At 32.3% G+C, this 8,055-nt stretch overlaps 1 protein-coding gene across 4 annotated transcripts; it reads right to left on the bottom strand.

The window, feature by feature from the left end:
• Window positions 1-701: 701 nt before the first annotated feature.
• On the bottom strand, window positions 702-6,450 carry LOC107963766 (putative disease resistance protein RGA3). 4 transcript variants are annotated; one of them, XR_001702035.2, is made up of 3 exons: window positions 3,664-6,450; window positions 1,644-1,715; window positions 702-969 (listed from the first exon to the last, which is right to left on the bottom strand). XR_001702035.2 is itself a non-coding variant. In XM_016900233.2 (2 exons), exon 1 carries the CDS (start codon window positions 6,223-6,225, stop codon window positions 3,697-3,699), a length of 2,529 nt encoding a protein of 842 aa, XP_016755722.2. In that variant the 5' UTR covers window positions 6,226-6,449; the 3' UTR covers window positions 702-969; window positions 3,664-3,696. The 4 variants fall into 4 exon arrangements, 3 of the variants coding, with proteins under 3 accessions (XP_016755722.2, XP_016755723.2, XP_040961663.1); XM_016900233.2 differs by lacking the exon at window positions 1,644-1,715 and having other exon boundaries at window positions 3,664-6,449; XM_016900234.2 differs by lacking the exons at window positions 702-969; window positions 1,644-1,715 and adding an exon at window positions 2,849-3,235.
• Window positions 6,451-8,055: the final 1,605 nt, after the last annotated feature.

Genomic DNA, 8,055 nt, shown 5'->3' with positions numbered 1-8,055 from the left:
CTTATTATCCATTTTATGGGCTCTTGAGGCCTAAAATAAAAGATAGAAACAAATTGGGACTTAATCGGAAACTCTTAAAGTTTTCCGTAAAATTTCAAAATTTTACCTATGAATAGTACACACACGCCCGTGTGGTCTAGGAGACAAGCACGTGTGTCTTCATGACATGCCTGTGTTAGCATACCGTGTGGCTCACACGGTATAAAAACGCCTGTGTTCTCTAGCCGTGTAGCTCTCTGACTTATTACTCTTGACAAACTGGTTTCGCATGGCCAACTCACACGCCCGTGTGCTTAGCCCTTGTGTATTTATTTTCAATTCAAATCTAGTGCAGTTTTCACACGGCCAGGGCACATGCCCCTGTGCTTTGGCCGTGTTCCACACACGGCTAAAACACACGCCTGTGTCTCTGCCAGTGTGGTAAAACCTGGACATTCTGTTTTACAAAATTTAGGTGCAGGGGACACACGGCCTAACAACATGCCCGTGTGCAAGTCGCGTGTCTCACACGGTCTGGTCACACGCCTGTGTGCCAGGCCGTGTAGACTCAAATTGAGCCTTATAACTCAAGTTTACCAACCCTGCAAATCTTGATCCACAAGCAATTTAATTCCTAAACTTTTAACTTAATCAAACTTCGATTAAACACATCTCAAGCATAGTCAGTTGACCAACTAAAACGTCCAACCGATATACCCTCATTGGTACCGCAATTTGTATCAACAAAACTATACAATACTATGCTAACCAAGCTTGTTTATAATCATACCCAAAATATGCATATTCCACACTAACTTTAGCAAATTATATGCTCAACCATTAGCATTCACAATGACATTTACAATAACATTCCAAAATGACCATTTTGACTTCCTAGGTACATGCCAATTATCAAAAAGGAGAGTACTTCACCACTTTGAGTTTGGGAGTAGATTGGATGCCGAGTCGTTAATCACTTTTGTACCTAACCTGCGCACGGAAACAAACCGTATGCTGAGTATACACTCAGTGGTATTTCTATAAACAATACTTAAATCAAACAATAGCTTTTATACATTTGGACTATGAAATTATAATTTAGCAAATCATAGTAATTCAATCATACACTTCATTTCATAATAACATCAATCTTTATGGCTATTTTAGGTGAAATATACAGTCTCAGTAGTTATTCAAAATCAGACAGTATCGTTCAATTATGCAGTACAGTAGTTTACCCCCTACTAACATAACTTGGACCTGGACGGATACACGGATCCAACCAACACACCAGTATGGCATATAGTGCCTCATCGGCCAAGCCGAAGTAAACAGTAACAGTAACAGTATGGTACTCAGTACTTCATCGAAATTATCCGGAACAGTAACAGTAATATGACACTTGTAGTGCCTTATCGACTCAAGGTCGAATATCCCTGAACACTTCCAATCCTATGTCATGCCAACTATATCTGACTTATCCCGACATTGTTAATAGGGTATTTCAATTCATAATTCAATTTCCAATCAATATACAATTTCAATCAATATCAATTCAATACATTTTTAAAAAACAACAATACTTACCTCTAATTCATTTACCACATATGTTAAGTAATAAAAGCAACAATTAATTATTAAGTATGGTTTATAGAAATACAGACCGAAATTCTCAAATTACTCTTCGTCCGCCTTCTCTTTTCTTTTCTTTGTTGATGCCTCAAGTACTACGTTAGCTATAGAAAAAATTAAGCTATTTAAAAAATGATCAATATACCATTTCACATTATACATTTAAATCTCTATACAACTTTTGCCTAAATTCCAATTTAGTCCCTAAACCATAGCTAATTCTTTTTCTTCAAAACAAATCTTTTATTATCATTCAATTCACACTTTAAACAATTTTCACCCCTCAAATTTCACCATAAAACATTAATTCTGAAATTCTTTCAATTTGATCCCTACTCTACCAAAACTTGCACCTCTTTTTACAATTCAATCCTTCTCCCACTTCTAACTTGAATTTCTATCACTTTAACTCTTAATTCTTCCATTTGGTCAACATAATTTACATCTAATAATCAACTAACTTTCAAAATTTCCACATAATTTAAATAGTACTTATCTCTAGGATTCCATAAACATCAAAATTACAAAAAAATGGATCAAATTGACTTATCACGTAAGCTTTGAACCTTAAAACCCTATTTTTCCTTTCTTTTTTCTTTCTCTTTTCTTTCTTTCCTTCCCTTCTCTGTTTCGTTCTACTTTCTTAATAATAATATAATATCATTTACTTATTTTATAAGTAAATACTAATAATTACCAATATATGTTTTATAACTATTCCACATGTAATTCACTATTACCACACACTTGTCACTTAGGGTCTATTTGCTAATTTAGTCCCTTCATTTTTCTTTAGTCTATAATTAAATTTTTATTCTTTATGCAATCTAATCCTTTCTTCAAATTACTCTAAATTCAAACTAATTCACTAAATCAAATCTTAATTAATCACTCAACTAACATTCATAAATATTTCTAATAAATATTTACGAATTCAATTTACGAAAACAATGACCTGAAAACTCAATTTCTGATACCCGTAGCTGTTGGTTCATTACATTAATTAAATTAAATAATTTCAAATATAAAAATTTTAATTGATTATATAAAACACTCATTAATAAACTTCACAAATAAAATTTTATTATTTAACAAATCTAAAGTAAACAAGAAAAAAATATTTTACACATTAAATAACAAAATTATCCACAACATTATTTTTAAAAATATACAATAAAATTATCTCATGCTAAATACATAAAATAAAAGTTTAATAAAAACATGAACATTTAGTTGTGTTGGTGAAATTTTTAGAAATTGTCTTTTTTTCTTCCTTTAGTCTATATATATAATTTTTTTCTTTTTTATTATCAATTTTCTACTATAATTTTGAAAGTTGTTCATTTACTAAAGTTGAAAATTTAGTATGAGAACGGGCAAAAACAGATCCCCGTCAACGCGTTTTTATGAAATTTCCTCTTAAAAGCTTCCATGTAGGCGCGTTTTGGATTTTTTAACCCATTTTAATAAATAAAATTTAAAATGGCTCATTTTTATAGATAAAATAAGAAATGAATGGTCTAAACATATATACATTGAAACCAATAATAATTCACACTTTATATGTATAAATACATGGGAAAGCACCAAAGATAACTTCAACCTCTTTAAATTTGACCTGCCACTTTAATCAATAAATAAGTTGTGTTAGAAAATCTCTCCATAACATTAAATTGAGACATTATAAATTTCTTTTTTCATCTTCCTCTTATAAAATGAAGAAATGTAAATTGGAAATATATATTTGGATAATATCTTATATATATGACAATTTTTTAATATTGTTTATGGAATTAAAAAAATACTAACAATATATTAAATATTAATCCATTAAATAATTAAAAAAGATATTTAGCATCCTATTAGATTCGCTTTTGAAGTATTTTTATTTCACTAGTTTTTCAAGTGAAGTTTTATTTGTTTTAGAGTAGATAAAATTCAATTATGTTAGTGAGAAATAGGGTAGTATTTAGTACCTAATTTGATTTAGAAATATTAAAATTTGAAAGCTAATAAGATATGTACCAAATGGAGTCGTGTTTGGTGACTTACCTTATCTATTTGTCATTTGTTGTTATCTCGAAGTCACCACAATAAAAAGTCAGGGACATGAGCAATCTTAGGCCAGTCTTCACCAGTTTCTTCAATGCATCTTTTGTTTAATTTTGGACACCCTCCAATCCTTAATCTTTTGAGTGCAGTGAGGTGTTGCATCCCTTCTGATAGACACGACAGTTTTGGGCAATTTATAATGTAAAGATTTTGAAGGGATGTGAAATGTTGGAACCACGTTGGTAACGTGCAGAGATTCTCCAATTTTCTGATACACAAGTGCTGCAAAGTTTGGGTGGATCCTAGAAGAATCCATCGGGGTAGTGACTCCAGCTTTGGCACTCCTCCGATCCTCAATTTTCTAAGGCTACCACCTTCTTCCTTTTCAAGTTCCAACTCCTCCATAGTGAGATCAAGCTTTTCACAATTTAAAATTGACAAATTTTCAAATGTAGGTAGGTATTTTAAACCTTGTGGCAATGAAACCAAGTTGTGGCATTCATATATGTACAATTCTCGGAGAGCTGTTAGGTTTTGAATGTCTTCAAACAAATTTTCTAAATTTTCACATTCAAAAAAGGACAAAATCCGAAGAGAAGTTAGGCACGATATTCCATTCTCTTGCAAACGCGTCTGTTTTGTTGTTACCCTTAATTCTCTAAGGCTAATTAGGTACCTTATGTCTTTTGGTAACTCTTCAATTCCCCTGCATCCACCAAGATCAAGTGTTTGCAAGCTCTGCAAATTGCAAATGGAATTTGGAAGTCTTTTTATATTTCCATTATCGACTAGGCTCAAATATCTCAACTGCTTTAAATAACGTATGTTGTTTGGCAATTGTTCAAAACTACACTTAGACATACCTAACACCCTCAAATGTTTAGACCTTGAGATGACTTCTGCAATAAGAGATTCGCTATCAGCCTTTCCTTCTTTATCTGATAAGAAAAGTGATTGCAGACGATTCAAGTTATTTGCCAACTGGGAAGCATCTTGCTTTGATAGATCAAACCTTAAATGTCGAACATTCCCAGTCGAATAATGATTACATGGATTCACCTCATTTTGCGCCACTGATAATGCGAGATCATGTACTAAATCATGCATTTTGAAGGTGAAAGTAAAAATCTTATCTTCAACTTGTTGGAAGAAAGATCTTGATAGTAACTCTTGTATATACCGATTCCCAATATCTTTTGGCTCTTCATTTTCGTATGGTGATTGCAAAAAGCCATTTGCCGTCCAAAGGGAGATCAAATAGAGAGGATTTAATTCAAAATCTTTTGGAAAAACTGAACAAAAAGCAAAACATTGCTTTAAATACCAGGGCAAATGATCATAACTTAGTTTTAGAGCAGGCAAGATGTCATTTTCCTCCTGTTTCAACTTCCATAGTTCACTATCTCTCACAAGTTCCCAATCATGTTGTACCCTAGTTGAACAGAGTAGGCTGCCTAAAGTCTTCACGGCCAAAGCAACCCCTTTGCATTTTTGAACAATTCCTTCCCCGATTCTTACAAGATTGTCATGTTGTTTCTCTTCACCTTCTTTAAAGGCAAGTTTAAGAAACAATGATAGACAATTCTCATAAGAAAGATGCTCTAAATCGTATGGAGGGATTGTGCCTGTGATTGTAGCCACTTTGCGGCTACGAGTTGTGACAATGATTCTACTCCCTTGGGCTCCCCCACCCAACAAATCTTTCAGCTCACTCCATTTTTTCTTGTCCTCGTTCCAAACATCATCTAGTACCATAAAAAATCTTTTACCATTCAAACAATCTTGTAAAGCTTTATGTAATTCCTCCTTATTCATGTCCTTGCTCTCTCTGCCATTGGCAGATTTAATGATTTTTATCATCAGTTGTTTGACGTCAAAATCCTCTGTAACACACACCCAGATTCTCAATTCAAAATGCGACTTCACACTCTCCTCATTAAACACCAATTGGGCCAGGGTAGTTTTCCCAATACCTCCGATCCCAACTATGGGAAGGACAGGGATATCTTCCCCATCAGTTGGATCCATTAAGAAGTTGACCAGGTGTTGTTTAGCTTCATCTCGACCGATGACACTAGATGTCTTAACAAAGGAGTAGGTTTCCCTCTCACGATGGATGACATTAGTTTCATGTTTTGGAGTGAGATGAAACTTGGCCTTGTTAGCTGCAATCTCATCCAACATCTCGTTTGCCTTTTTGATCTTATTGCCCATCATAAAGCGAAATGCCAAAGGGTTAGAGCCAAAAAAGAAATGGCGTACCTTACTTCCAGTGCTCCGTTCCAGGACTTGCCTCCTCAACTCTTGGATCTCGAACTCGTCTATCAAATCTTCCACGTCGTAGCAAGCATCTTTGAACCTTTGTAGCCAAAGACTGAGCTCCTGGCTACAAGCCTGTTGTTGTTCAGCATCCAGGACCACAGCTCCGATAACAGCTAGGGTCAGCTTAAGCTTTTCAAACTCCTCTCGAACACCCCATGCCAAGCTAATTCTTTCATAGGCAGCACTCCCTAGTTTCTCCAATACTTTTGCGGCGATCTCGAATGCAAAGGATTCAGCCATGGTAATTGTTTGTTGTATGAATTGTAGTAATAATTTTCGGATTCCAAGGTATTAGATGCCGAGGAGGGCAGTTCTTGAAGCTTTACACAGAAAAATAATATAAATTATGGGTGCTTGAAATTGGAAGCCAACAAATCCAAATTGTCAAGATTGGCATGCGCCAAAAGCTTCCATGCCAACACATATATTCCTCTTATAAAACAATGAAAGTAGATTCTTTTTAAGGCTTAAATGTTAGAATACCAACAAAATGATAATTTATCAAAACCCGACACTTAATTGATTTATATGTTTATATATATACTGATTATGGTCTACTTTATACGAAACTATATACTATCTTTAATCGTGAACCATCGGATTAGCACTCAAATATAAGAATAAAATTAAAGAAGAATCATAACTACTCCCACTAAACAATAAAAGAAAAACAAACACAACAGGTAAACAGGATTACTTTAGTGTTTCTAATATTTAAATGAAAAATAAAAAGGTGTTGAACAGGAGAGGTGGATTATCAAAATAATGAATGAGTTCATAATTCCCACTCTTTCATTTTAAATTCACAATCTTCTCACAAAAGTCATGGCCATTCAATTATATGTACAAGTTCATCAAATGCACAAATTTGGAGATTCCCACTGTTTTAAGTAATTCCTTATTATTATTATTTTTTGGACAAATTACCCACAATTATCTTCCCACACGGTTTTCAATATAACAATATAAGATTAAGACTCAATTGATAATAATTCTTCTTAAAAAATTAACATTAGTTATATTGAATAAAAAATAATATTTAATAAACTCCATAATTGTTAAACTGAATTTGAATAAAAATTCTTAATAATTACAATAAATAAAAAATATATCACAGATATATCTTCAATAATTTATATTGAATGGATAGTAAAAGTATCAAGAAGTCCTTGTATTTAGGGGTAGATTGTACTTCTGTCTTTTTACTGAAAAATAGATAAATTAATTTTTATATATTTCAAAACATGCAATTTAGCCCCTCCATTAAATTTTTCTGTTAGATAATGACGGAACATACTAAAAATTATTTTTTATGTGTTAATTATAGAAATGGTCACTTGACTATACCTTTCGTTCTATTTTAGTTACCCAACTATTTATTTTTTTGATTTAGTCACTAAACTTTTCAAAATTAAATATTTTAGTCACCCCAAGCTGATGTGGGCTTTTCTTATTGGTCTAATAATAAAATTAGTTATAGTGTTTATACATTCTATTTTGTTCCTAAATATAAAATGTTTAATAAATTTAGCGCTCAATGTTTATAAAATTTATTATTTTAGTTCTAATTCTAAAAAAAATTAATAAACTTAGTCCTCAACATTTACAAAATCTATCAATTTAGTCCTAACTTTAAAAATTGAGAAAAATATCTTTTCTTAAAAAAATCATTTTTTACCTTTTATAGGTAAAAGCAAACACAATGTTAGAGAAAATTATATAATTATATGCCTTAAAACATTTGATTAATTTCTCATCAATTCATTTTTATCTTTACCCACTTTGATGAAACTCGCCACATCTCTCGAAAACCTCCAACACTCTTTTAATAGCAAGAACTTCCGCTTCGTTCGACTCCATCATGCCAAGGAGACCAAAGACATCACACAGCATATCCCTCAAACCCCCTCCGCATCCAGCCAGGTTATTTTCTATTAATGTTATGATTTAATCCTTTTTGTTATATTTATTCATATTTTAATTTAAAATTTAAAATTTTATACATTAATAATAAAAGATTATTTCAATTACATTTCATAAAATTTATTAAAATAATATATCCTATGATTT

The sequence above is a fragment of the Gossypium hirsutum genome, chromosome A03 (genome assembly GCF_007990345.1).
Source record: "Gossypium hirsutum isolate 1008001.06 chromosome A03, Gossypium_hirsutum_v2.1, whole genome shotgun sequence".
In the NCBI taxonomy this organism is placed as follows: domain Eukaryota; kingdom Viridiplantae; phylum Streptophyta; class Magnoliopsida; order Malvales; family Malvaceae; genus Gossypium; species Gossypium hirsutum.
This window is presented reverse-complemented; position numbering and strand designations above follow the sequence as displayed.

What these genes read in the sequence shown, in the direction of transcription:
- LOC107963766 (XM_016900234.2), bottom strand. Translation starts at nt 6,225, where the DNA reads ATGGCTGAATCCTTTGCATTCGAGATCGCCGCAAAAGTATTGGAGAAA.